General features: G+C 37.4%; 1 protein-coding gene across 18 annotated transcripts in view; it reads left to right on the top strand.

Annotated features, from left to right (window-relative positions):
• ALMS1 (ALMS1 centrosome and basal body associated protein) overlaps positions 1–26,543 on the top strand; it is a 186,938-nt gene that overhangs the window by 46,593 nt on the left and 113,802 nt on the right. For 13 of the 18 annotated variants that reach the window (XR_015137289.1, XR_015137290.1, XR_015137291.1 and 10 more), the window contains 3 exons: positions 6,705–6,864; positions 17,306–22,357; positions 23,418–23,551. Coding sequence is in view for 11 of the 18 variants with exons in the window: in XM_086327622.1 (XP_086183748.1) it covers positions 6,705–6,864; positions 17,306–22,357; positions 23,418–23,551 (5,346 nt within the window). In the remaining 7 variants the exon portion in view is untranslated. The remainder of the gene's footprint in view (positions 1–6,704; positions 6,865–17,305; positions 22,358–23,417; positions 23,552–26,543) is intronic. The other 5 variants (XR_015137295.1, XR_015137293.1, XM_086327624.1 and 2 more) reach the window with 1 other exon arrangement.

Here is a 26,543-nt window from a genome sequence, read left to right on the forward strand (position 1 = left end):
ATCTGGCTTTCATATGATATCCAGGAGTATGCTGCATTAATTTATTAGAGGTTGGCATAAAAGAAATGTTTGTGATTTGTAGACCATGAGACTCACTAAGTTCTATGGTGCTTTGGGAAAAAAGGTCAGCCTTTGGAGCATCCAGGCCCTTCATATTGAAATATCTTAACTCTTTCAAATTGTGCTAGCAAGAACCTCTGGGATGGTGTTAAGATTAAACTCATTCATGGAGATACTCAATTGTGCTTTTTCTACCCTCTGGCCTTCAGTGTAACAGCCCTTGGAATAGGCCCTGAAATATTCATGTATTTCTGTTTAGAAGCCCCTGAAAGATTTTAATTTCAGAGATATCTTAAAGTCAAAATTTTGTTTTATACAAGGCTTGATTTGCTTGGACCCTTGGCTCTTCTGACTTTAATGGTTCTCTGGTCCCGTTGCCCATCTGGTTTCATCTGACACTGTCAGCCCTGCCCTGAGTCCTGTTACCTGATGATATATCCTTACATTCTATTAGTCATCAAATATAGTTAGGTTACATATATATGGTTACACATATATATACACATATATATGTACTTAATGTTACTTTCCTTTTCCTATTTTCCCATGTATAAGATAAATATGTCATTGGAAAGCTGCTAGTTTGAGTTGCAATTATATTTTGACCTCTAGGTTCGGGTAGTTAAAAAGACAAAATGAACAAAAATATTGTGATAAGCTTTTCCTTTTATTTCAGTTTATTGAATTTATTTACAGATAGTAGAATTTATTTATAGGTAGTTTTATTTTCTTCAACATTCTAGACATTGTTTACTTCTATTTTTCAATTTAATAACAATGGGGATGATAATGATAGCTAATGTTTTGCGCTCAAATACTATGCTAAGAGGTTTACTTTATATATGATACCTCAATTCATTTAGTCCTTTGGTCAGTCCTATCAGGTAGGATTATAGAGATACCAAGGGAACATTTCCCTTGATACCAAAGATGGGGCAATACCAAAGATGGGCTCAATAAAGGACAGAAATGGTATGGACCTAACATAAGCAGAAGATATTAAGAAGAGGTGGCAAGAATACACAGAAGAACTGTACAAAAAAGATCTTTACAACCCAGATAATCACTGTGGTGTGATCACGCACCTAGAGCCAGACATCCTGGAATGTGAAGTCAAGTGGGCCATAGGAAGCATCACTACAAACAAAGCTGGTGGAGGTGATGGGATTCCAGTTGAGCTATTTCAAATCTTAAAAGATGATGCTGTGAAAGTGCTGCACTCAATATGCCAGCACATTTGGAAAACTCAGCAGTGGCCACAGGACTGGAAAAGGTCCGTTTTCATTCCAATCCCAAAGAAAGGCAATGCCAAAGAATGCTCAAACTACTGTACAATTGCACTCATCTCACATGCTAGTTAAGTAATGCTCAAAATTCTCCAAGCCAGGCTTCAGCAATACGTGAACCATGAACTTCCTGATGTTCAAACTGGTTTTAGAAAAGGCAGAGGAACCAGAGATCAAATTGCAAACATCCACTGGATCATCGAAAAAGAGAGTTCCAGAAAAACATCTACTTCTGCTTTATTGACTATGCCAAAGCCTTTGACTGTGTAGACCACAACAAACTGGAAAATTCTGAAAGAGATGGGAATACCAGACCACCTGACCTGCCTCTTGAGAAACCTGTATACAGGTCAGGAAGCAACAGTTCGAACTGGACATAGAACAACAGACTGGTTCCAAATAGGAAAAGGAGTACGTCAAGGCTGTATGTTGTCACCCTGCTTATTTAACTTATTCGCAGAGTACATCATGAGAAACGCTGGGCTGGAGGAAGCACAAGCTGGAATCAAGAGTGCCGGGAGAAATACCAATAACCTCAGATATGCAGATAACACCACCGTTATGGCAGAAAGTGAAGAAGAACTAAAGAGCCTCTTGATAAAAGTGAAAGAGGAGATGGAAAAAGTTGGCTTCAAGCTCAACATTCAGAAAACTAAGATCATGGCATGCGGTCCCATCACTTCATGGCAGATAGATGTGGAAACAGTGTCAGACTTTATTTTTTGGGGTTCCAAAATCACTGCAGATGGTGATTGCAGCCATGAAATTAAAAGACTCTTCCTCCTTGGAAGGAAAGTTATGGCCAACCTAGACAGCATATTAAAAAGCAGAGACATTACTTTTTCAGCAGAGGTCCATCTAGTCAAGGCTATGGTTTTTCCAGTGGTCATGTATGGATGTGAGAGTTGGACTATAAAGAAAGCTGAGTGCCAAAGAATTGATGCTTTTGAACTGTGATGTTGGAGAAGACTCTTGAGAGTCCTTTGGACTGCGAGGAGATCCAACCAGTCCATCCTAAAGGAGATCAGTCCTGGGTGTTTATTGGAAGGACTGATTTTGAAGCTGAAACTCCAATACTTTGGCCACCTGATGTGAAGAGCAACTCATTTGAAAAGACCCTGATGCTGGGAAAGATTGAAGGCAGAGGAGAAGGGGGATGACAGAGGATGAGATGGTTGGATGGCATCATTGACTCGATGGACATGAGTTTAGGTGAACTCTGGGAGTTGGTGATGGACAGGGAGGCCTGGTGTGCTGCAATTCATGGGATCCCAAAGAGTCGGACACGACTGAGCAACTGAACTGAACTGATTATCATCCCCATTTTACAATTGATATTTAGAGGGTTAAGGAACTTGCTGGTAATCATTTAGCAAGTAGAGGAACTAGTATTTGCAACTATCCTTGTATATATACTTAAGGAATATACCATAAATTGCCTCCCTGTTTAACTGTTCTTCAGTGACACCAAAGCCAAGATTTTGCATTATTTTGGCAAGAATGAAGGTCAAAATTAGTTTTAATAAGAATGAGAAGCAAAATATCAATTTTAAACTTAAGAGTTTCTTTTTGTTGTTTTTCTTTCAGTTTTATTGAGGTATAATAAGTTTAAGGGATACAGTGTAATGACTTGACTTACATACATCATGAAGTGATTACTGCAGTAAATTTAGTGAACACCCATCATTTCATAAACATATTAAGGAAACAAAAAATTTTTTCCTATTATTAGAACTCTTAGGATGTACTCTTTTAAAACAGCATTGTTAATTATATTTACAGTTGAGTTTCTAATTTTTTTTGATAGAACTACTTTTGCAACTTATGTCAACTTTTCATATAGATAAAGTATATTTGAAGATGTGAAGATATATATTTACTTAGTTAATAGTGATGTGCGGGGATTAACTCTGACACAGCTCCAAATTGTATTTGCCCTTAACTGTAACCTTAAGTATATTTTTTTTAGTCCAGGGCGGATGCTGTTTTCTCTGTTGTCTTTCATTCTTAGGTCTCTGTTATAATCTGGGACTTACATCATGCTAAATATGAGAGAAGCAATGAGCCAGACATGGTAATCATCTTTCTACATGGCTCAGCTTGCTCTCAGGAGGTCTGCCTACTGCTTAGTTTCTTCCTTATTCTCATCTGGGTCTCAGAAGAGTCGTTCATACTTGTTTGTCTCACTTTGGTACCCATCCATCATTCTCTGAATGATTATTTGGGTATCCACTTACATATGATGTAGGCTGGGGCTGTGAAGAGAGTGTGGAGAATTGGAGTCAAAACCCTGTTCAGTTACTTTCTTGGCCTTGTACCTTGGTCAAATGATTTTGGAGGTTTATTCTCCTTCCTTGTCTACATAAAGAAATAAGCAGTAATAATCAACCTCAAACATTGTTATATTGAATGGGGTAAGGTATGTAGCATGTATATAGTGCCTGGCTGTTAGTTCCCTTTATTTTAGTGAAAGTAGATCAGTCTATTACCAGGGGTTTCCTACTCTAATTTGTTATTTTGTTCTTTCTCTTGCCTTGTTCCTGGAAGCATACTACATTCTTTTATCCTCTATAATAAAATACTGTTTTTGTATCCCTTATTTTGGCCGTATAACTCTTAACTATTATTTAAGGTTGACTCCTTAGATCTCTTTCTTTTTTGTCTTGTTGATTCCCTGTCCATCCCATGGGCTTCCCTGTAGCTCAGATAGTAAAGAATCTGCCCACAGTGCAGGAAACTGGGTTCGATTGCTGGGTCGGGAAGATCCCCTGGAGAAGGAAATGGCAACCCACTCCATTGTTCTTACCTGGAGAGCCCCATGGACCGAGGAGCCTGGTGTGCCCCCGTTCATGGGGTCGCAAAGAGTCGGACACAACTGAATGACTGACACTTACCAAATTTCAAAGAATTTGTTTCCACTCAAGATTTTCTGTGTGGATGATCATCATCTCCATTTTTAGACCCTAGTATTTTTCCTACATAGACCCATATACTATCTTGTATGACATTTTCTTGTGAATATTCCCATCATCTCAAAATTTACCTTGCCTAAATCAGAATAACTTATCTTTTCTCTAAAGTCAGAGTGACTTACAGATTTTCTGTTCCTCTAGAGATGTTAACATTTCTTGGTTTCTTTATTGTCATTGATTCTATCTTCATTATTGATTATAAACTAGGAGATAAACCAATCTTGATTTTTTTTCCCCTTCTAACTCCCCTAATTTTTAGTGATAAATATCTGTTGATCTCTTAAATATGTCTCATCTTTTTCATTCTACATTTTCTTTATTACCTACTCTAATATCTGTATATTTTGAAGCTTTGAAATTTTATTAAAGTTAAAATTGGAATAGAAATGGTTTTCCCTATGTTTAGAAGCTTTAGGGGGAAACTGCTATTAAACACAGTGTGCACACACGAGTATTCATCTATCGCATATGTGATGTATACAGTTGACCTTGAACAATGTGGGAATTAGGGGCACTGACCCTTTGCGAAGTTGAAAATCCATAGTTGGCCTCCTGTATCCCCGATTCCACCAAATCTAGGATTCTTCCACATCCCCAGATTCATCCAATCTTGGATCATGTGTAGTACTGTAGTATTTACTGTTGGAAAAAAAAAACATGTATAAGTGGACTGCTGCTGCTGCTAAGTCGCTTCAGTCGCGTCCCACTCTGTGTGACCCCAGAGACGGCAGCCCACCAGGCTCTGCCATCCCCGGGATTCTCCAGGCAAGAACACTGGAGAGGGTTGCCATTGCCTTCCCCAATAAGTGGACTGCTGCTACTGCTAAGTTGCTTCAGTCATGTCTGACTCTGCGACCCCATAGACAGCAGCCCACCGGGCTCCCCCATCCCTGGGATTCTCCAGGTAAGAACACTGGAGTGGGTTGCCATTTCCTTCTCCAATGCATGAAAGTGAAAAGTGAAAGTGAATTCGCTCAGTCATGTCCAACTCTTAGCGACCCCATGGACTGTAGCCCACCAGGCTCCTCCGTCCATGGGATTTTCCAGGCAAGAGTACTGGAGTGGGGTGCCATTACCTTCTCCTAATAAGTAGACTAGTACAGTTCAAACCTGTGCTGTTCAAGGGTCAACTGTACATTAGTGAGCTGCACGTCTCCTTCAGCAGTAGGAGAGTTGGAAACTAAGAACTTTGTGTTATGTTTAGGATTTCTCCACATTATTGGTTTGGGGTTGGCTAATTCTTTGTTGTGTGGGGGTGTTCTGTACATTTTAGGATGTTTAGTAATATCCCTGGCCTCTGTTCGCTGAGTAGCATTACCTCCACTAAAGTTGCTGCTGCTGCTGCGTCACTTCAGTCGTGTCCGACTCTGTGTGACCCCATAGACGGCAGGACGGAGAAAAATGTCTCCAGGCCTTGCCACATATTCCTTGGTGGGGGAGGTGAGGGAGTACAAAATCTTCCCCAGTTGAGAACCATGGGTCTAGAGAAACGATATAGGCAGTAGAAGTAGAATTATTTATTTTCACATTCTGCCAGCTTCATAAGAATGTTTGTTACTGCACAATGAAAAAACTTTCATAAAGAGAATAGAAAAATTCATAAAGAGGATAGAAAAATTTCAGACTCCGTCCTGGGAGGGCAGCACTGGAATAATATTTTAGGAAAATAAACCTAAAAGTGGTATGCTGTTTTTATCGAGAAAGTGTATGTATACTCATATATGAATATATGGCAGTATACTATGCATTTGGTGAAGAGTTGTGTATATTTATGTACCAACATCACTAATAATAGTTTCTAATTTCCTTTTTAGCAAGGATTTGCTGGAATGCCATGAAACTTCAGGAACTTCTTTTTCAGCATTTAACTTTTATTTCATCAATTTATATTTCCTACTATTTTTGTTTCAAGAAATTTGAGGACTTATGTTTTTTGGTAACTGATCACAGATCCAGTTCTTTGGTGCTTTTATTTTTCTTCTAAACATTTGTGGATTTCTTGAAAATATTTCTGTTCTCATCTCTTTCCTTACCCTAGCATATCTTTCCTACTTAAGGAGAAAAAAAGATCCTTGAGCTTGTCAAGAGTATTGTAATAGTTCAAATCCTGCAGTGTTCATAAAATTATTGTAAGGATCAAACTTCTGAGTAATAGAATACTATTATGTCTCCTATCTGTAATATTCTGTACAGGTTGACTTGAAAACCCTCAGAATAATTTGTAGAGCCATCTTGGAATTAACCAAATAAGATATGACCTATATATGAATTCAGGAGACTTAAGAGTATGATCTTAAGGAACTGGTATAACTGTTTAGCATTCATTTTCATAAAATGAGGTTTATTTTTTGGTAGATGAAGTCTAAAATTAATCTCTTTTTCATAGGTATGTCCTTCTAATATGGACATTAATGAATCTTTTTCATCTGTGTTGCCTCCATTTGTTCCTCATGAGCCAACTGGAGATTTGGAATATCACTCTTCAAATCTCAGAATGTTGAGGGTATCTCCTGACACTGTGTCAAGGACTGTCAGACATTTAACAGGTACGTAGAGAAGGATACATTGTGTCTTTATAACTAGCTTGCTATGCCTAATTAATTTTCAACTTTTGAACTGCAATGATGTTAACTTTGGATTAGGTATATTTATAAATCCTCAGATATTTTATTAGATGAACCGTTTGATTTTTCATTGAGTTCTTCATGACAGTGTTTAGACCTGAATTACGTGGAGGAGTCTGATATTAAAGTCAGTTTGTTTCTATATTCCTTTTTGAGACTTGAAGGGAAAAGGAAACTGAATGAACACAGGAGCAGATATAAGTTTATAGAGAGGAGACTGAGAAATTAATTTTGAGGTAGAAAGCAAGATTGCCCTGGGAGTTGGTGATGGACAGAGAGGCCTGGCGTGCTGCGATTCATGGGGTCTCAGAGAGTGACTGAACTGAACTGAACTGAATGGCTAATGATGTTGAACATCTTTTGTTGTGTTTATTGGACAGTTATATATCTTCTTTGGAGAAATGTCTGTTAAAATTCTCACTCACTTTTTAATTGGTTTATTAACTTTTTGTTACTGCATTTTAAAAGTTCTTTGTATATTCTGGATACAGGTCCCTTATTAGATATGTTATTTGCAAAAATTCTTCCACTCTTGTTGAGTTATGGGTTCACTTACTTGATGCTGTTGACTTCACAGAATTTTTAATTTGATAAAGTCTTATTTTATCTTGTTGTTTTTTTTTTTTAAGTTAGTTTTAAATAGTGGTAAAATACTGATAATGTTTCATCTTAGCTATTTTTACATATATAGTTCATTGGCATTAAATACATTTACATTGTCATGTAAACAATGTCATGCATTCACAAAGCTCTTTCATCTTGTGAAACTGGAACTCTTTATCTAAATATTAAAGAATAACTCCCCATTCCCTCCTACTTCCCCATCAACCATGGTTTTACTTTTCACCTCTGCTGTGAATTTGACTACTCTAGGTACCTCATATAAGTGTTTGTCTGTGACTGATTCATTTCACTTGGAATAATGTTTTTTAAGTTTTATTCATGGTGTAGCAGGTGTTCGATTTCTTTGAATTTGTAGATTTTTTTGAGAATATTGCCATATTAATAATATTGCATATTTTGATCTGTGCATGTGGGATTTCTTTTTGTTTATTTAGGTCTTTATTTCTTTCAACAGTGTTTTGTAGTTTTCAGCATACAACTCTTGTATGTCCTTGTTAAATTAATTTCAAGTATTTAAATCTTTTTGATGTTACTATACATGGAAAAGTTTTCTTAATTTCATTTTTGGAATAGTCACTGCTAGTGTATAGAAATAAAGTTTAATTTTGTATGTTCATCTTGTAGCTGGCAACCTTGCTGACCTACCTCTTTGTTATTCCTATAATTTTTTGTGTGGTTTTCTTATTTTTGTATATAAGCCAGTGTCATCTGCAAGTAGAGATGTCTTCTTCCTTTCTAGAATGTATTCTTTTTTCTATATTTCCTAGTTGCCTTGACAAGTACAGTGATAACCTTCAGTACAGTGTTGCCTATAGGTGGCAAGAGCAGTCTTGTGCAGGTCTTTGTAGGAATGTCTTTTATCATGTTAGCTGAGGGGTTTTTGTAGATGCCCTTTATCAGGTTGGGGAAATTATTTTTTATTTGTAGTTTCTAGAGTGCGTTTATCACATAAAAGGTATTAGATTTTGTCAGATGCTTTTTCTGTATTTTTAAAAGGATGGTTGTGTGTATGATTTTTGTTCTTTATTCTAATATTATGAAGCATTATTAATTAATTTTCAGATGTTGAGTCAACCTTGCTTTCTTGGTTATAAGTGCTACTTGGTTATGGTGTATAATCCTTGTATGTGCTGTTGGATTCATTTTACCAGTGATTTTTTGGGGGGAATTTTGTGATTCATAATAGATATTGATGTGTACATTTCTTGCCTTTTTTTTTTTTTTTTGGTTAGGTTTTGGTACAAAAGTAACAGTAGTGTCATAAGTTGTGTTAGAAGTAATTTGAGTTTTCTTTCTCTGTCTCTTTTTGTGAGTCTAGCTAAATTTTTCCCTGTTGTTGATCTTTTTGAAGAAATTTTGATTTCTTCTCTTTTTCTAATCTCTATTTTTTCTACTTCTTAAATCTATTTGCATTTTAGTTTCTTTTTATTTCCTTTCTTTCATTTGCTTCAGTTTTAGTTTGTGCTTTTTATTGTTTCTTATGATGAAAGGTTATTGATTTGAGATTTTTCTTTTTAATATAGGTATTTATGTTGATAGATTTCTAAAGACTAACTGCATGCATTAACTTTTGGTTTGTTGTGTTTTTGTTTTAATTCATCCAAACTGTTTCCTAGTATAATTGTAGGAGTCCTTTTACACTTTGTTGAGGCATGCTTTATGTCCTACGGCATAGTTTATCCTGTAGAATGTATGGTTTGCACTTGAGAAGAATGTGCATTCTGTTGTTGTTAGGTGGTGTGTTCTATACATGTGTCTTCGTTCCAGTGGGTTGATAGTGTTCAAGTCTTCTGTATCCTTGTTGATCTTCTGCTAATTTTCTCCATTTTTGAAAGTAGGGTATTGAAATCTCCAACTATTATTATTTCTCCCTTTTCTGTCAGAATTGCTTCATATATTTTGATATTAAGTGAATCTATGTTTCTAATTGTTCTGTAGTCCTGATGAATTGGGCCTTTTGTTGTTATACATTGTCCCTCTTTAATTCTAGAAACATTTTTTGTTTTGTTTTGTTTTAAAGTCTGTTTTGTCTATATCAGTGTTGACATCCCACTTCTTATGGTTGCTGCTTGAATGTCATGTCTTTATTCATCCCTTTACTTTTAGTCTACTTATATTTTTGAAGCTCAGGTTTATGTCTTATAAGTAACTTACAGTTGTATCTTTATTTCTTAATTCCAGAATGATAGTCTTTGCCTTTTAATGTGATTATATTATCCCTTCACATTTAATGTAATTATTGATTAAGATTGGGTTTATATTTGCTGATTTACTTTTTATTTTCCATCTGTCTCATGTCTTTTTTTTTCTTTCCTCTTTTACTGGCTTTCATTGCATTAAGTGAATATTTTCCAGTATTTTAACTTCTTTAATAGTTTTCTGGCTAATTGTTAAAGTTATATTATTAGTGGTTGTTCTAGGACTTAGAAAATTTATTTTAACATACCAGAATATGCCCCAAATTTATACTAACTGAATTCTAGTGTAATAAAGAGGTGTTTCTGCTATATAGATCTGTTCACTCCCTGTATTTGCTATTCTTTTGATATATAATATACCTATATGTTACAAACCAAGGAGTACATTATTACATTGTCATAATTATTTATATAATTTTATGGGTTTTAAAAAAACTTAAGTAGAGAGCACAAACATTTGTTTATTAGGGCGTATTGCATTTGTATTTGAATTTACCATTTTTTATTCTTTATTTGTTCCTGTGGACTTGTTATCATCCAGTGTCATTTCCTTGCTGTACTCTAACTTTGTTCTCATGTACCTCCTTTTGTTATTGTCAAATATGTCACATTTCTGTGTCTTATAGCTCCAATAATACAATTACATACGTTGTTTTATGTAAACTTTTTTAAAAAAATTGTTGGAAGAAAGGAAAGTATGCAAGTATGCTGTTTTTTTGTAATTACCTAGTATAATTATCTTTCCTAGCACTATTTGTTTTGTTATGTAAGTTCAAATTACTGTTTGGTATCACTTGCTTTCAACCTGAAGAACTTCCTTTTGTACTTCTTGTAAGATGGGCCTGCTACCAACAGTTGCTCTCAGTTTTTATATATCTGGAAATATTTTTATATTTTTGGAAGTGTTTTTTGCTGGATTTTGAATTCTTAGTTGACAGTTATTTTCTTTCAGCACTTTGAATATGTCTTTCCACTGTATTCTACCTTTATTTATTGTTTCTGATGAGAAATCAACTGTTACTCTTATTAATGTTCCATTGTATGTGACTTCGTTTTTCTTACTGTTTTTAGAGTATCCTCTTCCAACATTCTGATTATGATGTGTCTGTTTATCTTACATTGAGTTCACTTGGATTATCAGATACATAGGATGTTTTTCATCAAATTTGGGAAGTTTTCAAACATTATTTCCTTTGAGTATTTTTTTTTTTTTTTGCTCTTTTCTGCCTCAGATGATCCCCCATTATACATGTGTCAGTGTACTTAATCTTGTTTAATAGCTCTCGGAGCCTTTGTTCATGTTCATTTGTTCTTTTTGGGGGCTGTCCTTCATCCTGCGTAGTCTCTGTTACCATCACGTTCACTGGTTCTTCTGTCTGTCCCTATTTACCATTGAGCCTCTAGGAAATTTTTCATTTCAGTAGTACTTTTCAGCCCCAAATGGAAGTTGAACTTCCATTTGGTTCAATTATAAGTTCTATAACCTTACTTTATATTTGATGAGACATTGCCATTACCTTCTTTTAGTTTTTAAGCATGATTTTCTTTTCTTCTTTGAGCATATTTATAATAACTGCTTTGAAATCTTTGCTGGCTAAATCCAACATGTGGGTCTCCTTAAAGGCAGTTTCTATTGGTTACTTATTTTTTTTCCTATGAATAGTTCACTTTTTCTTTGTATGTCTCAATATTTTTATAAACTGGACATTTTAGATAATATATTGTTGCAGCCCTGGATACTAACAGCTTCTCTGGTGCTGAGAATATTTGTTATTGTTTTGCTTGTCTGATTATTAAAATTTTTCTTAAAAATGTATTTATTTATTTTTGGCTATGCTGGGTTTTTGTGGGTGCACGTGGGCTTGACTCCAGTTGTGGTGTGTAGGCTTCTCATTGCAGTGGCTTCCTTCTACAGCTGCGGAGCACTGCCTCTGGGACATGTGGGCTCAGTAGTTGTAATTCAGGGACTCAGTGGTTATGGAGACTGGGCTCAGTTGCCACATGACCTGTGAAATCTTCCCAGACTAGGGATTCAACCTGTGTCCCCTGCATTGGCAGGCAGATTCTTAACAACTGGATCACCAGGGAAGTCCTGTCTAGTAGTTTAAATAAATCTAATGATTCTCCTGCAGTATGGACCTTCCACATTCACTGGAAACCAGAGGCTTTGGTATGTGTAGAGCCTGCCTTACTGTGATCTCTATCCATTCTCCCCTCCTCTGCCTATGGTTTTAACTCAGTTCTCTTTTACTGTCTCCTGTTTTCATCATCTTGTGCAATTCAGTTCATTTGCTCAGTTGTGTCCGTCTCTTGGTGACCCCATGCTCTGTAGCACGCCAGGCTTCCCTGTTCATCACCAACTCCTGGAGCTTGCTCAAACTCATGTCCATCCAGTCGATGGTGCCATCCAACCATCTCATCCTCTGTCATCCTTTTCTCCTCCTGCCTTCAGTTTTTCCCAGCATCAGGGTCTTTTCCAGTGAGTCAGTACTTCCCATCAGGTGGCCAAACTGTTGGAACTTCAGCTTCAGTATCAGTCCTTCCAGTGAATATTCAGGACTGATTTCCTTTAGGATGGACTGGTTTGATCTCCTTGCAGTCCAAGGGACTCTCAAGATTCTTCTCCAATGCCACAGTTCAAAAGCATCAATTCTTCGGCCCTTAGCTTTTATTATGGTCCAGCTCTCACATCCATACATGACTACTGGAAAAACCATAGCTTTGACTAGACAGACTTTTGTCGGCAAAGTAATATCTCTGCTTTTTAATATGCTGTCTAGGTTTGTCATAGCTTTTCTTCCAAGGAGCAAGCGTCTTTTAATTTCATGGTTGCAGTCACCATGTGCAGTGATTTTGGAGCCCCCCAAAATAGTCTTTCACTGTTTCCATTGTTTCCCCAACTATTTCCCATAAAGTGATGGGACTGGATCTTGGTTTTTTGAACATTGAGTTTTAAGCCAGCTTTTTCACTCGCCTCTTTCATCAAGAGGCTCTTTAGTTCTGCTTTGCTTTCTGCCAAAGGGTGGTGTCATCTGCATATCTGAAATTATTGTTATTTCTCCCAGAAATCTTGATTCCAGCTTGTGCTTCATCCAGCCCAGCATTTCACATGATGTACTCTGCATATAAGTTAAATAAGCAACTGGATAATATACATACTTGATGTACTCCTTTCCCAATTTGGGACCAGTCTGTTGTTCCATGTCTGGTTCTAACTGTTGCTTCTGACCTGCATACAGATTTCTCAGGTCAAGTGGTTTGGTATTCCCATCTCTTGAAGAATTTCCCACAGTTTGTTGTGATCCACACAGTGAAAGGCTTTGGCATAGTCAATAAAGTAGAAATAGATGTTTTTCTGGAACTCTCTTGCTTTTTTGATGATCCAGCAGATGTTGGCAATTTGATCTCTGGTTCCTCTGCCTTTTCTAAAATCGGCTTGAACATCTGGAAATTCTTGGTTCATGTACTATTGAAACCTGGCTTGGAGAATTTGGGGCATTAATTTGCTAGCGTGTGAGATGCGTGCAATTGTGTGGTAGTTTGAACATTCTTTGCTATTGCTATTGCTAAGTCACTTCAGTCGTGTCCGACTCTGTGTGACCCCATAGACGGCAGCCCACCAGGCTTCCCCATCCCTGGGATTCTCCAGGCAAGAACACGGGAGTGGGTTGCCATTTCCTTCTCCAGTGCATGAAAGTGAAAAGTGAAAGTGAAGTCGCTCAGTCATGTTTGACCCTCAGCGACCCCATGGACTGCAGCCTTCCAGGCTCCTCCATCCATGGGATTTTCCAGGCAAGAGTACTGGAGTGGGGTGCCACTGCCTTCTCCTGAACATTCTTTGGCATTGCCTTTCATTGGGATTGGAATGAAAACTGACCTTTTCCAGTCCTGTGGCTTCTGCTGAGTTTTCCAAATTTGCTGGCATATTGAGTGCAGCGATTTCAAATAGCTCAACTGGAATTCCATCACCTCCACTAGCTTTGTTTGTAGTGATAATTCTTAAAGGCACACTTGACCTTTAGGAAGTCCCTCAGTACAAACTATCTTTCCATTTCTTTGGGTCTTCCATTACTTTTAACTGTGTCTTATTTACAGTTTTCAGTGTACAGAGCTTTTACCTCCTTGGTTAAATTTATTCCTAGGTATTTTATTCTTTTTGATGCAATTGTAAATATGATTGTTTTCTTAATTTTGTTTTCTGATCATTCATATTTAGTGCATAGAAATGTAACTTTTGTATAGTGATTTTGTATCTCACAACTTTACTGAATTCATTTTTTTGTTGTTGTTGGAGTCTTTAGGGTTTTCTACATATAGCATCGTGTTATCTGCAGTAGAGACAGTTTTTCTTCTTTTCTGACTTGGATACATTTTATTTCTTTTTCTTACCTAATTACTCCACTAGGACTTCCAAAACTAAGCTGAGTAAAACTGATGAGAATGAGCATCCTTGTCTTCTTCCCAGTGTTAAGAGGAAAAGCATTTAGCTTGTCACCCTTGAATATGATGCTAGCAGTTCTCTTGTTGTATATAACCTTTATGCTGAGGTGCATTCCTTGTATATCCCTTTTGTTGAGAATTCTTATTATAAATGGGTAGTAAATCTTGTCAAATGCTTTTTCTTTGCATATTGAGATCATATAATTTATCCTTCATTTTGTTAACAAGGTGTATTTCATTGATTGATTTGTTAATGTTCCCTGGAATAATTTCCACTTGATTATGGTATAGCACCCCTTTCATGTATTATTGAATTTGGTTTGCTCATATTTTGTGGAGGATTTTTAGGTCTAAATTTATCAAGTCTTCAATTTAGATCTAAATTTATCAGGCCTGTAATTTTCTTTTTATGTAATGTCCTTTTCTGAGTTTGGTATGAGGGTAATGATGGCTTAGTGAAATGAGTTTGGAAGTGCTCTCTTCTACTTTTTAGAAAAATTTGATACGTGTTGGTTTTAATTCTCTGAATGTTTCATAGAATTCAGTTCTATAAATTCTGGACCTGGACTTTTGTTTGTTGGGATACTTTTGAGTACTGATTCAATCTCCTTACTAGTCTGTTCAGATTTCTTGTTTCATGATTGAGACTTGGTAGATTGTATTGATATGTTTCTAGAAATTTATCCATCTCTTCTGGGTTGTCAAATTTGTTAGTCCATAATTGTTCATAGCAGTCTCTTATCCTTATTATTTCTGTGCTATTATTTGTAACATCTTTTTCATTTCTTAGTTTATTTGTGTCCCCTTTTTTCTCTTTGGAATCTAGCTGAAGGACTGTCAGTTTATCTTTTTAAAGAACAAGCCCTTAGTTTCACTGATCTTTTACACTGTCTTTTTAGTCTCCATTTTATTTATTTCCAGTCTGATCTTTGTTATTTCCTTCCCTTTTAACTTGGAGCTTTATTTTTCTCTTTCTAGTTCTTTGAGTTGTAAAGTTCAGATGTTTATTTGCTTGTTTTTCTTGCTTCTTGACGTAGTTATTTGTTGCTATAACCTTCTCTCTGAACTTTTTTCTGTATCCTCTTAAGTTTTAGTATGGCATATTTCCATTTTCATTTGTCTGCAGGTATGTATTTTTTAATTCCTTTTTGATTTTTTTCTTTGACCCATTGGTTGTTCATTTTGTCAGTCTGTGTTGGTTTATTAATTTTCTAGCTGTTTTATTTCTTCACAAAGATTTCTGTAACCCATATTCCTTTTCAAGTTACTGTGTAGCTTATATTGTTCCTTTTTATTAGTTCTTTGCAATCATTAGTCATTAACTCAACCTGTTTCATGATGTATTCAACTACTATTTTTGTTTTAAAACTCATTAATGGTTTTAGAATGGCAATTCATTTTAGTGAAAGGAGTTCAGAATTTAGAGTTAGAATTAAAGGGTTAAAAGGCCTGTTTTTGTCAATTAATGTACAACTATTCAGAATGTAATCTGAGGGTCAGTAGTATTGTGCATTATCAGGGAGCTTGTTAGAAATGCAGGATTTCAGCTTTCATTCCAGACCCACTTAGTCAGAATCTGCAAGTTAACAAGATCTTCTCAATGAAAAGCACTGTTGCTTCATCATCTTTGAAACTTACTTTCCCTCTGTGTAAGGTATAGATCATGTTTGCTGTATATATTAATCATCTCATCACCATCTGTCATACCAAGTTTTAATAATTTATTGTCTGCTTTCTTCTAGTAGAATGTAAGCTCTGTGAGGCAGAATTGGAATGCAAGCTTTCTTTGTTTGCTGCTCTATTTCCTATATCTAGAACAGTGGCTAGAACAGAGTAAACATTGATTTTTTTGAATCACCAAATGAATGTCAAATCTTGTTATTTTTATTGCAGTTATTTATTTTTCACTGCTACTCAGAACTGCTTTCATTTAGAATTACTCTGTTAGATAATCCAGTATCAGAGTTTGCCTTCAATGCAGGAGACCCCAGTTTGATTCCTGGGTCTGAAGATCCCCTGGAGAAGGGATAGGCTACCCACTCCAGCAATGTTGGGCTTCCCTGGTGATTTAGACGGGAAAGAATCCACCTGCAATGCAGGAGACCTGGGTTTGATCCCTGGGTTGGGAAGATTCCTGGAGGAGAGCATGGCAAGCCATTCCAGTAGTGTTGCCTGGAGAATCCCTTTACAGAGGAGCCTGGTGGGCTGCAGTCCCTGGGATCACAAAGAGTCAGACGTGACTGACTGACTAAGCACAGCACATTAGATAATACAAATATGGCATGTTTCCATTGTTGCAGAAAGTTCTTTTAGATAGTACTGCTTACCCTTTTATTCCTTCTACTCATCCTGAATCTGTTTCTGCAGTATTGATCAGATCAGTCAACAACTCCCCATGTCATATAGAATTAATTTCATACTTTTTAGTGTAACCTTTAGAGTCTTTAGAGTTTCATGTAGTTAAAAATACATATTTTATTCACGGTGTGTTTATTAGGAGAATCATTTAAATCCATTGCATGTATAGCATCCATCTGGGCTATATTGCTTTGCCCTCATATAACTTAGGGGAAAGGGAATTTCATGAAAATAAGTTGATTTTCCTTTACTATCCCATGGAATAAATATTTTGTCCTTGATTGAGGAGTCTTTTGTCTTCTAACAACATACATGACACAGTAACAGGCTAACTTATTAGCTTATAAGTAGCATGAAATCAGATGCCATAGTAGATACGATTTGTTCATCATAATGAAAATTCTTTAAAATCTAAATTTTAAGCTCCACATAATATTCCATAAAGTATATATTCTGCTATTTAAAAAAAATTACTCTCATTGCATATTTATTTCCACATTAGTTTGTTGTTATAAATCACTTTGTAATTAACATCTTTATCTGTAAATCTTTATTTCTTCTGATGGTGAGTTATTTCTTTTGGAGTCCTTTCTGGTAGCATAAAGGCCAGAAGAAGAAAAGCTTGCCTGATTTCTTTTAATGCATAAAAAGAATACATTTTAATTCTGTATATATAAATGTGTGTGTGTGTGTGTGTATTTATTTATAATATTAAAAATATTAACAAATCCCTTTTTCTTTAGGGGATACTTCTAAAGGAGGCATAGCTGAAATTCCTCAATCTACCTTTAAACCAGGCATCACTACCTTTCCTGAAGATTCAGACACTGTATCTCCTTTATCCTTGTCCCCTGAGGACTTTCCTCAATTGGCTGGAAGGTCTCCTCAAGTGAAGAATATTGGTGAATATACTGATACTGTCAACCAGCAGACATTAACAGACAGTCGTCTAACTGAAGAGACTTTAAAAATTTCAGCTATTCCTGGCCTAGCTGACCAGAAGACTGGAATAGCAGCAGCGTCCTCTAGTTCGTACTCACAAAGAGGGAAGCCAAATATCTTCTACCCACAAGCCTTGCCAGACAGTCATCTAACTGAAGAGGCTCTAAAAGTTGGAGCTGTTCCTGGACTTGGTGACCAGAAGACAGGTGTATCTACAGTTCCTCCAAGTTCCTACTCACTTGGAGAGAAGCACAGTATTTTCTACCCACAGGCATTGCCAGACAGTCATCAAACTGAAGAGTCTCTGAATGTTTCAGTTCTTCCTGGACTAGCTGATCAAAAGACTGGAAAACCAATAGTACCTGCTAGTTCTTACTCAGTTGGAGAGGAGCCTGGTATTTTCTACCATCAAGTCTTGCCAGACAGTCAGCCACCTGAAGAAGCTCTGAAAGTTTTGGCTTCTCCTAGACCGGTTGATCAAAAGAGTGGGTTGCCTACTCCATCCTCTACTTACTCATATGGAGAGAAGCCTCATATTTTCTATCAACAGACATTGCCAGATACTCATCCAAGTGAGCAGACTCTGAAAGTTTCAGCTGCTCCTGGATTGGCTGAGCAGAAGACTGGGGTTCCTGCTGTAACCTCTGCTTCTTACCCACATAAAGAGAAGCCCAGTATTTTCTACCAACCAGAATTGCCAAACAGACGTCTAATTCAGGAGGCTCATCAAGTTTCAGCTGCTCCTGTATTGGTTGAACAGAAGACTGGGATATCAATAGTACCCTCTACTTCCTATTCACATAGAGAGAAGCCTCATGTTGTGTACCAACAAGAGTTGCCAGAGAGTCATCTAATTCAAGAAGTTCAGCAGGTTTCAGCTGCTCCTGGATTGGCTGAGCAGAAGACTGGGATTCCTACAGTACCCTCTACTTCCTATTCACATAGAGAAAAGCCCAGTATTGTGTACCAGCAAGAATTGTCAGACAGTCAACTAATTGAACAGTCTCAAAAAGTTTCATCTGTTCCTGGACTGGCTGAGCAGAAGACTGGGATTCCTACAGTACCCTCTACTTCCTATTCACATAGAGAGAAGTCCAGTATTTTCTACCAACAAGAGTTGCCAGACAGTCATCTAATTCAAGAGATTCAGCAAGTTTCAGCTGTTCCTGGACTGGCTGAGCAGAAGACTGGGATTCCTACAGTACCCTCTACTTCCTATTCACATAGAGAGAAATCCAGTATTTTCTACCAACAAGGATTGCCAGACAGTCATCTAACTCAAGAGGTTCAGCAAGTTTCAACTGCTGCTGGACCCCTTGAGCAGAAGACTGGGATTCCTACTGTGCCCTCTACTTCCTATTCACATAGAGAGAAACCTCATATTTTTTACCAACAGGAGTTGCCAGAGAGTCATCTAACTGAACAGGCTCATAAAGTTTCATCTGTTCCTGGATTGGCTGAGCAGAAGACTGGGATATCAACAGTAGCCTCTACTTCCTATTCGCGTAGAGAGAAGCCCAGTATTTTGTACCAGCAAGAGTTGCCAGACATTCATGTAATTCACGAAGTTCCAGAAGTTTCATCTGTTCCTGGATTGGCTGAGCAGAAGGCTAGGATTCCTGTCATACCCTCTACTACTTACTCACATAGAGAGAAACCCAGTATTTTGTACCAACAAGAATTGCCAGATAGTCATCTAACTGAACAAGTTCAGAAAGCTTCAGCTGCTCCTGGACCTGCTGAGCAGAAGACTGGGATTCCTATAATAACTTCTGCTTCTTATTCATATAGAGAGAAGCCCATTATTTTCTACCAACAGGATTTGCCAGACAGTCATCTAACTAAAGAGGCTCAGAAAGTTCCAACTGTTTCTGGACTAGCTCACCAGAAGAGTGGAATACCGATAGTGCCCCCTGCTTTCTACTCACATGGCGGGAAGACCAGTCTTTTCTATCAGCAGGAGTTGCCAGACAGTCATCTAAGTGATCAGACTCAGAAAATTTCAGCTATTCCTGGACCAGTAGACCAGAACACTGGCATACAGACAGCACCCTCTAGTTCCTACTCATATAGGGAGAAGCCCATTACTTTTTACCAGCAGGAGTTGCCAGGCAGGCTCCTAACTGAAGAGGTTCTAAAAGTTTCGGCTCTTCCTAGAACAACTGACCAGAACACTGGGATAATAACAGGGTCCTCTCAGTCTTACTTATTTGGAGAGAAGCCAAGTGGTCTTTTCTATCAGCACGTGCTACCGGATGGTAGTCTAACTGAAGAAGCTCTGAAAGTTTCACCTGCATCGAGACCAAGTGACCAGAAGACTGGCGTCCTCTTACTGCCTGCTAGTTCCTACTCACATAGAGAGAAGCCTGGTATTTTCTACCCACAGGCCTTGCCCAGCAGTCACTTATCTGAAGAGACTCTGAAAGATTCAGCTGTTCTTGGACCAGCTGACCAGAAGACTGGGACATCAGAACCTTCTGGTTCCTATTCACATAGAGAGAAATCCAGTATTTTCTACCAACAGGAGTTGCCAGATAGCCATATAACTGGAGAGGCTCTGAAAATTTCAGGTGTTTCTGGAACAGGTGACCAGAAAACTGGGATACCCATAATAACCTCTCCTTCCTACTCACAGAGAGAGAAGCCCATTGTTTTCTACCAGCAGGTCTTACCAGATACACACCTTACTAAAGAGGCTCTGAATGTTTCAAATGCTCCTGCACAGGCTGACCAGAAGACTGGGATACCCATAGTAACCTCTCCTTCCTTCTCATATAACGAAAAACCCATTATTTTCTACCAACAGGCCTTGCCTGACAGTCAACTGACTGTGGAGGCTCTGAAGGTTTCAGATGTTCCTGGACCATCTGACCAGAAGACTGGGATACCTACAGTACCACCTAGTTCCTATTCATATAGAGAGAAGCCCATCATTTCTTACCAGCAAGAGTCACCAGATCTTACTCAGGTGGCTTTGAAAGTTTTTGAGGTTCCTGGCCCAGCTGACCAGAAGATTGGGATACCACCAGTAACCTCTGCTTCTTACTCATATGGAGAAAAGCCCATCATTTCTTACCAGCAAGAGTTGCCAGATGCTAATGAAAATGCTTTAAGAGGTTTAGGGGTTCCTAGACAAGCAGACCAGACCGTTGGTGTGCGAATTATGCCCCCTGCTTCCTATTCACATAGAGAGAGTCCCATCTTTTCTTACCAGCAGGAGTTACCAGATCTTACTGAGGAAGCTTTGAAAGTTTTTGCTCTTCCTGGACCAGCTGATCAGAATGCTGAGATACCAATAGGACCTTCTAGTTCTTACTCACATAAAGAGAGACTCAAGACTTTACCAGACGATCAAAAGACTGAGTTACCATCAACTCCCTCTGGTTCCTACTCACATAGAGAGAAGCCCAAGACTTCAACTATAATTGGACCAGCTGACCAGAAGACTCCATTATTGACAGGTTTTCCTAATTCTTATTCTCAGAGAGTAAAGCCTAGTATTTTCTTTCAACAGCAGTTGGGAGATAGACATCAAAGTGGAGATATTCTGAAGATTTCATCTGTTGCTGAGCCAACTGATGTGAATTCTCAGATATCAATACCTCTTTCTGCTTCCTATTCACACAGTGAGAAATCTAATATTTTCTACCCAAAGGAATTGCCAGACAAACATCTAAGGGAAGATTCACTGAAGGTTTCAACAGTTCCTGGACCAGCTGACAAAAAAACTGTGTTACCAGCAGTTCCTCCTAGCTCCTTTTCACATAGAGAAAAACCAGCTATATTGTACCATCAGGATTTCCCAGAAAGACATCTAACTGAAGATAACCTGAAGTTCTCAAGCAGTCTTGAGCAAGCTGATCAGAATAATGGGTTATCAATAGTTCCCCCTGGTACTTACTCACATAGTGAGAAGCACAAACCTGTTTCACATCATGTTCAAAGGCTAACAGATAATTTGGATTCTTCTCACACCAGTGTTATCTCAAACAATATGCCTTTAAATTCTCAGGCTGATGGTAGAGTTGTAATAAATAAGCCAGAATCTTCTGGTTTTGAAGATGTTGGCTCTGAGGAAATCCGGGATACAGAAAACAGTTCCAAAACTCTTAAAGAGATTCAGACACTTTTAATGGAAGCAGAAAATATAGCACTAAGACGATACAATGTTCCTGCTCCCCTTGTCCCTTTCAGAGATGTTAGTGATATTTCATTTATACAATCTAAGAAGATGGTTTGCTTCAAAGAACCCCTCACAACTGATGAATCTAATGATGATTTGTCTCAGAGACAGCCATTCACAGAAGAAAGCTCAAGCAACAAGTGTATACAGAAGGATATTAGCACACAGACGAATCTGAAATGCCAGAGAGGCATTGAAAATTGGGAGTTTATTAGTTCAACTACAGTTAGAAGTCCTTTACAGGAAGCAGAAGGCAAAGCCAGAGTGGCATTTGATGAAACCCTTAAACAATATAAAGCAGCCAGATCTGTAATGAGATCTGAACCTGAAGAGTATAGTAGAACCATTGGGAATAAGATTGTTATCCCTATGATGACTATCATTAAAAGTGATTCAAGTAGTGATGCAAGTTCTTGCTCATGGGACAGTAATTCCTTGGAGTCAGTTTCTGATGTACTTCTAAATTTCTTTCCATATTCTTCACCCAAGACAAGCATGACAGATAGCAGAGAGGAAGAGGGGGTGTTAGAGAGTGACGATGGTGGTGGAAGCAGTGTAGACTCACTGGCTGCACACGTGAAAAACCTTCTGAAATGTGAATCCTCATTGAACCATGCTAAACAAATACTCAAAAATGCAGAGGAAGAGGAATCTCGGGTACGAGCACGAGGTAGGAAAAGATAATTTGTTATAAAGGCAGGTCAGACTCAAGCATTATAGTTTAATAATTTACTTAAAGTTAAATATTTGATGCTCTAGGTAATTTTCCTGTAGAACTGTTCTTGTAGAACTGTTAAAATGATTGCATTATCTACTGGCAACCCAGAATAAACTCATTTAACCAATAATGAAGTCACAGTATTAATAGTGCTAGTTTGAGGTCTTAAGGAACTGTAAGTTCTGATGTCTGAAGAAAAGTAAGAAAATTTGGGTTTTCAAACTCCTAAAGCTTGAATGTTTTCCTAATCTTTTCTTTGTACTGTCCTCATTGTGGAGGCAATGAAATACTCATTAGAGTATTTGACTCTCTAAGTCACTGTGTTTCATAAAACTTACGTATATTTTCTATCCCCTTCTCTATTAAGATTCTTAAAGCAGATCTTAGATAGACATTAGGAAAAACTGAATGAAAGTATTTAACACTAAAACTTGGGTTAGAGTTAAATTCCATTAATCTCTAAATTGTAGAATTCCATTAAAAAAGAAAAAAAAATCTTTACAATAACATGGCGAATAAATATATTTTAGAAGGCAACTTTTAAGCAATTCAGGTCTACCTGGAAATCTCTTGAGGTCAGCTTCCTATGCCATTTTTTTGATCATTTGTGCTTATTTTGATTCTCCAGAAACTCCCAGGTTTTATTTATTATTTTAAAATATTAACAACTGTGGAAGTGGCAAAGACTGTAGCAGGAGCTAATAAGGGAGACAAAGGGACTCTTTTGATTGGAAGGAAGATTAAGATGAAATAGGCTAAATACTATATTTCAAGTGGCCTCATTGGAGAAATGTCTGTAGAATATGTTTTTATTTGTTTTTAAATCTGACTTTTCAGTGAAATTATCTCTCTCAAGAACTTCGAATAGTTTGTTATAAAACTGAGAGCGCACACTGTTTACTAAGCACTGTGGTAGGCATTAAATTGGCTATATTGATGATGATCTCTGCTCTTGTAATCACTGATAGTTTTGCTCTGTATTGTCTCGAATGCTTTTATCTTTTCTCTCCAGCCTGGAATCTGAAGTTTAATATGGCTCATGACTATGGCTACTCCATTTCAGAATTAAATGAAGATGACAGGAGAAAAGTAGAAGAGATCAAAGCAAAGTTGTTTGGTCAAGGGAGAACAACTGACTTGTCCAAGGTATAAAAGAAATCTAAAAATTAAGAGACAAAATGTGACAGAAAGGGTGTGTAATTTGAATCTCTTACCTGGGCATTGATGACTCCTGCTGAGTCACTGATAGTCTTTGGCTAAAGTGTTGGGAGTCTTAAGTCTTCAAAAGTTAAGATTTAAGAATTTGGTTCTATAGATTTTGTCTGCTTATGAATAGTAATGGGACATATCTCTCTTACAGGGTTTTGCTATGGCTTACATGAGATAATGCCTATAAAATGCTGGGGTGTGTGATATCTAGGTAGTACTCAATAATTGACAACTGTTACTATTTTAACTTTTAATTTTATATTGAAGTATAGCCAGTTAACAGTGTTGTGTACGTGTATCCATTCTTCCCCAAACTCCCCTCCCATCCAGGCTGCCACACAACATTGAGCAGAGTTCCCCTGTGCTATACAGTAGGACCTGTTGTTATCTATTTTAAATCGATAACTGCTATTATTAATTCTATAAAAATTGATATAGCTATCAGATATGTACACTTAATGACTTAATTCATACAGTGTCTTAGAAAATTGTCAGTGATAATAGCATAATTATTTGGCTCATCAATTTTGGAAAGGTTATCAGTTTTTGAAACTATGAATTAGATTGGATTTTAGTTTTACATAGCTCATCAGTTTTGAAAAGGTTATCAGTTTTTTAAAGTATAAATTAGATTGGATTTTAATTTTACACGCTGATATATTCCCTCTATGTTGTACATTTCATCCCCATGACTCATTTATTTTGTACATCTTAGCCTTCCTCACCTATTTTGCTCTTCCCTTCCTGCCAGTGGTTCCCTCTGGCAACCACTTGTTTGTTCTGTCCATGAGACTATTTCTGTCTTGTTACGTCTGTCCATTTATTTTTTAGATTCCCCATGTAATCGAAATCATACAGTATTAGTCTGTCTTTGACTTATTTTACTTACTGTAGTACCCTCTAAGTCCATCCATGTTGTTTCAAATGGCAAGATTTCATTCTTTTTTATGGTATATTAACCATGTGGTGTATATGTATGTACATACTTAGATTACTTCCATATCTTGACTATTAGAAATAATGATGAAATGGATATAGGGGTGCATATATCTTTTTGAATTAGTGTTTCATTTTCTTTGGAAAAATACACATAAGTTAATTGATGGCTCATGTGATTTTGGTTATATTTTTAATTTTGTGAGGAACCTCCATACTGTTTTCCATAGTGGCTGCACCAATTTACATTCCCAACAACAGTGTGCAAGTGTTCCTTTTTCTTCATATCCTCATCAACACGTCTTACATGTTGTCCTTTTCATAACCATTCTAACAAGTATGAGTTGATATTTTAGTGACTTTTTAAAATTTACATTTCCCTGATGATTAGTGATGTTGAGCATTGTTTTGTGTGTCTGTTAGCCATCTATGTGTCTTTTTTTACGAAAATGTCATTCAAATCCTTTGCCCATTTTTTCACTGAGTTGTCTGAATTTTTTAATTGAGTTGTATGAATTCTTTGTATATGTTGGATATTAACCCCTTGTTAGATACATTCATTGTTTGCAGATACCTACTATTCAGTAGGCTGCCTTTTTGTTTTATTGGTAGTTCCCTTTGCTGTGTGGTAACTTTTTAGTTTCATGTAGTCCATTTGCTTATCTTTGCTTTTGTTTCCCTTCAGTTCAGTTCAGTCAGTTCAGTCGCTCAGTCGTGTCCTACTCTTTGCAACCCCATGAATTGCAAAATGCCAGGCCTCCCTGTCCATCACCAGTTCCCGGAGTTCACTCAAACTCATGTCCATCGAATCAGTGATGCCATCTAGCCATCCCATCCTCTGTTGTCCCCTTCTCCTCCTGCCCCCAATCCCTCCCAGCATCAGAGTCTTTTCCAATGAGTCAGCTCTTCACATGAGATGGCCAAAGTACTGGAGTTTCAGCTTTAGCATCAGTCCTTCCAAAGAACACTCAGGACTGATCTCCTTTAGGATGGACTGGTTGGATCTCCTTGCAGTCCAAGGGACTCTCAAGAGTCTTCTCCAACACCACAGTCCAAAAGCATCAATTGTTCGGTGCTCAGCTTTCTTCACAGTCCAACTCTGATTGTACCTTTCTAAGAATTTGTCCATTTCTTTCAGGTTGTCCATTTTATTTGTATACAGTTGCTGGTAAAAGTCTCTTATGATCCTTTGTATATCTGTGTTGTCATTTGTAACTTATCCTTTTTCATCTCTGATTTTATTGATTGGAATCCTCTCTGTTTTTTAATTGATGAGTCTAGTAAAGGTTTGGAGAAGGCGAAGGCACCCCACTCCAGTACTCTTGCCTGGAAAATCCCATGGACGGAGGAACCTGGTAGGCTGAAGTCCATGGGATCACAAAGAGTCAGACACGAATGAGTGACTTCACTTTCACTTTTCACTTTAATGCATTGGAGAAGGAGATGGCAACCCACTCCAGTGTTCTTGTCTGGAGAATCCCAGGGACGGCAGAGCCTGGTGGGCTGCCGTCTCTGGGGTCACACAGAGTCAGACACCACTGAAGCCACTTACCAGCAGCAGCAGTAGTAAAGGTTAATCGATTTTGTTTATCTTTTCAAAGAACTAGCTTTTAGCTTCATGTATCTTTGCTGTTGTTTCATTTATTTCTGCTCTGATCTCTATGATTTCTTTCCTCCTACTAATTTTATGTTTTGTTTCTTCTTTCTCTAGTTGTTTCAGGTGTGAGGTTAGGTTATTTCAGATTTTTTGTTTTTTTAAGATAAGATTGTATTGCTGTAAAGTTCCCTTTTAAAACTCCTTTTGCAGCACTGCACAGATTTTGGGTTGCAGTGATTTCATTTTCACTTGTCTCTACGTATTTTTTGAGTTCTTTTAAAAAAAAAGTTATTTATTTTGATGGACTGGGTCTTTGTTGCTGAGTGCAGGCTTTCACTAGTTGCAGCAAGCGAGGGCCACTCTTCATTGCAGTGTGGTGGCTTCTCGTCGCAGAGC

This window comes from Bos grunniens, chromosome 11 (assembly GCF_055505025.1).
Source record: "Bos grunniens cultivar Pamir isolate PY7600 chromosome 11, Bosgru_T2T1.0, whole genome shotgun sequence".
NCBI classification, from domain to species: domain Eukaryota; kingdom Metazoa; phylum Chordata; class Mammalia; order Artiodactyla; family Bovidae; genus Bos; species Bos grunniens.